Source organism: Poecilia latipinna, unplaced genomic scaffold (genome assembly GCF_001443285.1).
Source record: "Poecilia latipinna isolate Pla-1442-1.1 unplaced genomic scaffold, P_latipinna-1.0 Scaffold5262, whole genome shotgun sequence".
Lineage (NCBI taxonomy): Eukaryota > Metazoa > Chordata > Actinopteri > Cyprinodontiformes > Poeciliidae > Poecilia > Poecilia latipinna.
The window spans coordinates 5,923-9,553 of NW_015117878.1; the positions used below are offsets into that span (position 1 = coordinate 5,923).

The 3,631-nt window shown below is 33.9% G+C and overlaps 1 protein-coding gene across 1 annotated transcript in view; it reads left to right on the top strand.

Annotated features, from left to right (window-relative positions):
* LOC106943402 (perforin-1-like) overlaps positions 1-3,631 on the top strand; it is a 15,294-nt gene that overhangs the window by 2,356 nt on the left and 9,307 nt on the right. Inside the window, exon 2 of the mRNA XM_015026717.1 lies at positions 3,153-3,415. Within this exon, the coding sequence (XP_014882203.1) occupies positions 3,155-3,415 (261 nt within the window). The 5' untranslated portion in view covers positions 3,153-3,154. The remainder of the gene's footprint in view (positions 1-3,152; positions 3,416-3,631) is intronic.

Below are 3,631 nucleotides of genomic sequence, written 5' to 3' on the forward strand. Positions count from 1 at the left end.
TAAATAAATAAATAAATAAATAAATAAATAAATAAATAAAGTGTTTATTGAGTTCTAAAAAGATGTTTGTAGAAGACAATTTTCTTATGAATTTACTCTCACAGACAGTAATGTGGTGGAACTGTGTGGCTGTTTGCTAAAATCAAAGATCTGTGGATCTCCAAAGCTGAATTTGTTGATTAATTGCTGTGAATCAGAATTCTGGAAACCAAAGATTTTGTAGCAACCTCACAAGAGGACATCAAAATTGTTGGGAATCAGAACTCGCTTTCAGGTTTGGCTAATGTAATTATTACGAATTGTAATATTTTATTATTAATTAATAAAGCCAAGCTCAGTCTCTAATGAAGGAATGAAGAAACACTTCACACAAGGAATTATTACTAACAAGTTGATTTCTAGTCAAGTCTGAAAATATATTAACCAAATAGCCAAACTTTACAGCTGAATTATTATGTGAATAACGTCTTTCTTTAAGTACTGGCAGGTAACCTACTACTACTGTTGAGACAAAAGGAATATATCGGATAATAAAATGGGAATCAAATCAGATTAATGAATGAATGAACTTCAATGGGGTTTTTTTTCTCAAATATCTACTGGCTGAGCCTTTTTGTGTTATCTAGCCTTTATGTTGTCTTGTGGGTCAAAAGTGACCCACTACCATGTTTAGCTGTAGAAAAAAATACCTTAAACTATCTTTTTTAACTTGAAATTTTATGACTTCTCCTAAATTGAACGATTCATTAGAAAAAGTGATACTTTGTTTATGTTTATGTTTCCATGAGGTCTGTAGACCACTAGGGTACAAAGATTGTCTTATGGGTCATTTTTGACCCGAGAATTATAAAACCATTAAAACACCTGAAAAATGTTAAAGGGTCAGACACAAACTTTCTCTATTACATACACACACCCACACACCCAAAGGTCATACACAGACTTTCTCTATTACATACACACACACCTACACACCGCATATGCACCCATACACATGTCAAATAAACTGGATTGATGTATGAATTGAACTTGTATTTGACCTGCACCTGCAGCTAACCCCTCACATTACACCAGCTCCCAAACACAACAAAAAACAATATCAGACATAATGAAAACAAATTCACTATACAGAATATAAAGGTATCCTAAATCAAAGTACCTCTAGTTGATTCCTTGCTGAAAGTGAGTAGATGTTTGACTGTCCAACAGGGCCTATGTTTTACGTTCACATATATTGTCCTACATAAGATGCTGAACATCTTATGTTCAATGTCTTATGCTGAAGATGTTCTTATTTTGAACATTTTCAACATTTTCTGTTGAAGAATGTTGTATGAGAGATGTATTTTCATAATTTACCTTCTAAATATAAAAGAATGAACGGTTGACAAAAAAGTTACAGATTGTTGACTTTTTATCCTTTTCATTATAGGTAATTCAGAAGTAATTACTTCACAGTTATATAATTACAATAATAAACCCTTATTGTGTAAAAGAAAACTTATGGCAGTTAGTTTGTGGTAAAAAAATAAATAAATAAAATGTAATACTGTTGATTGAGTGCTGTTGCCTTGGAGCAAGAAGGTTCTGGGTTCGATTCCCGGCCCCGGTCTTTCTGCATGGAGTTTGCATGTTCTCCCTGTGCATGTGTGGGTTTTCTCCGGGTACTCTGGTTTCCTCCCACAGTCCAAAAACATGAATTGGCCTCTCCAAATTGTCCCTAGGTGTGAGTGTATGTGTGCATGGTTGTTTGTCCTGTGTGTCTCTGTGTTGCCCTGCGACAGACTGGCGACCTCTCCAGGGTGAACCCCACCTCTCGCTCAGAACATTAGTTGGAGATAGGCACCAGCACCCCTCCCGACCCCACTAAGGGACAAGGGTGTAAAGAAAATGGATGGATGGATGGATGGATGGATGGATGGATGGATGGATGGATGGATGGATGGATGGATGGACACTGTTGTTTTTTTTTGTATTGTGTAACAAAAACATACATGATAAAAATTAATTAAATTGAGTTAAATTGATAAATAACAGATTGTTCCATCATGCAAAAAAAAAAAAAAAAAAAGGGGGGGTTTCAAATTCAAGTAAGCTGCTTTATTTTGGTGCTTTTGTTAGGGCGGGTCATTTCGACCCGTAGGTCAAGGGGAGTAAAAACAATGTTAAGATCGCACAAAGGCGAGAACTGTTTACTAATGTTTCACCATCAATAACTGCTGCTCCCAATAACAAATATGCTCTAACTCAAAAATGTGATAGTAGCTTATGCTAACACATGCAAAAATAAAAAATAACTGAACAAACATACATATATAAAAATGTACATAAAAGTTCAAATGCATGTATGAATTAAATGTGTCATTGTTTCGATAAATATGTAAATGTATTTAATACATGGATAAGTAATATTCACAATATGTTTAAACAATATTTAACCATTAAGTCTGACTTGTATTCAATTCAGATTAAAGTCATGTGTTAGCAGCAGATCCTAAATGTATCTGTCAGCCAGACCCTCTAAATTCAATGGGTGACTATGTTAAAATGTTAAAATGAATGGTTGTGTAAACAGATATTTACCCATGTATTAAATACATTTAAATATTTTTTTGAAACAATCCCGCATTTAATTCATACAAGCTTTTGATCTTTTACGTACATTTTCACATATGTATCTCTGATCAGTAATTTTTATTCTTGCATTTGTTAGCATAACCCTTTCTGTAACACTTTGACGGTCATGACAACTTGACATTAATTGAGAATCATCATCTGTCATAAATATGTCATAATAGTTAATTATCAAAATTTTAAATGTTATGTAACTTTGTGTATTATTACATTACAAAATTTTGATAAATAAATGGTTAATGTCAAGTTGCCATTACAAAGACTTTTTAAATAATGTCAAATTTGCATGAAAAGTGTCATTATTTACTGAATGACATTTAATGAGAACCGTCATAAATATTCATGAAAACTCCTTAATGTTTATGGCAATGTCATGTCAGTCTTATGCACACTCCTTCAAATAAAATGTATAACTTTATTATATGTTGTATATAAATAAGTCATAAAAATAACAAAAATGTCATGCATTATGTAAAAAACAGTTAATTCCTTTTCTATCTTTTTGCTTCCGACTACAGCGATGCTGCCTGATTCAACTTCAGCTCTTCTTCTCCTAAGCGTCCTCCTTGTTCACTCCTCTGTTCTGTCCTGTCGGATCGGGACCCAAACAGAGTGTGATGCTGCTCCTTTTGTACCAGGCCACAATCTGGTGGGGGAAGGTTTTGATATAGTCACACTAGAGAGGAAAGGAGCTCACGTGATTAATGTGAAGACTTACCTGACCGCTAGAAACACCTGTTTTCTCTGCTCCAACCCTCTTCAAAACGATGTCTACCAAAAAGTAATTTAAGAACCTTGTGTTGCCTTCTTGCTGAAACTGTGGAATATAAATGAAATTAACTTTACCTTTAAAATGTATAAATAAACAGCTGCTACGGAGGTCCAAAACCGAAATAAGAAATAAAAGCATAAATATGTACACTGCTCAAAAAAATAAAGGGAGCACTCCACTTTAATTTTGTGTGTGGCTCCAAATCCAGGCCTCCATTGGTTAATA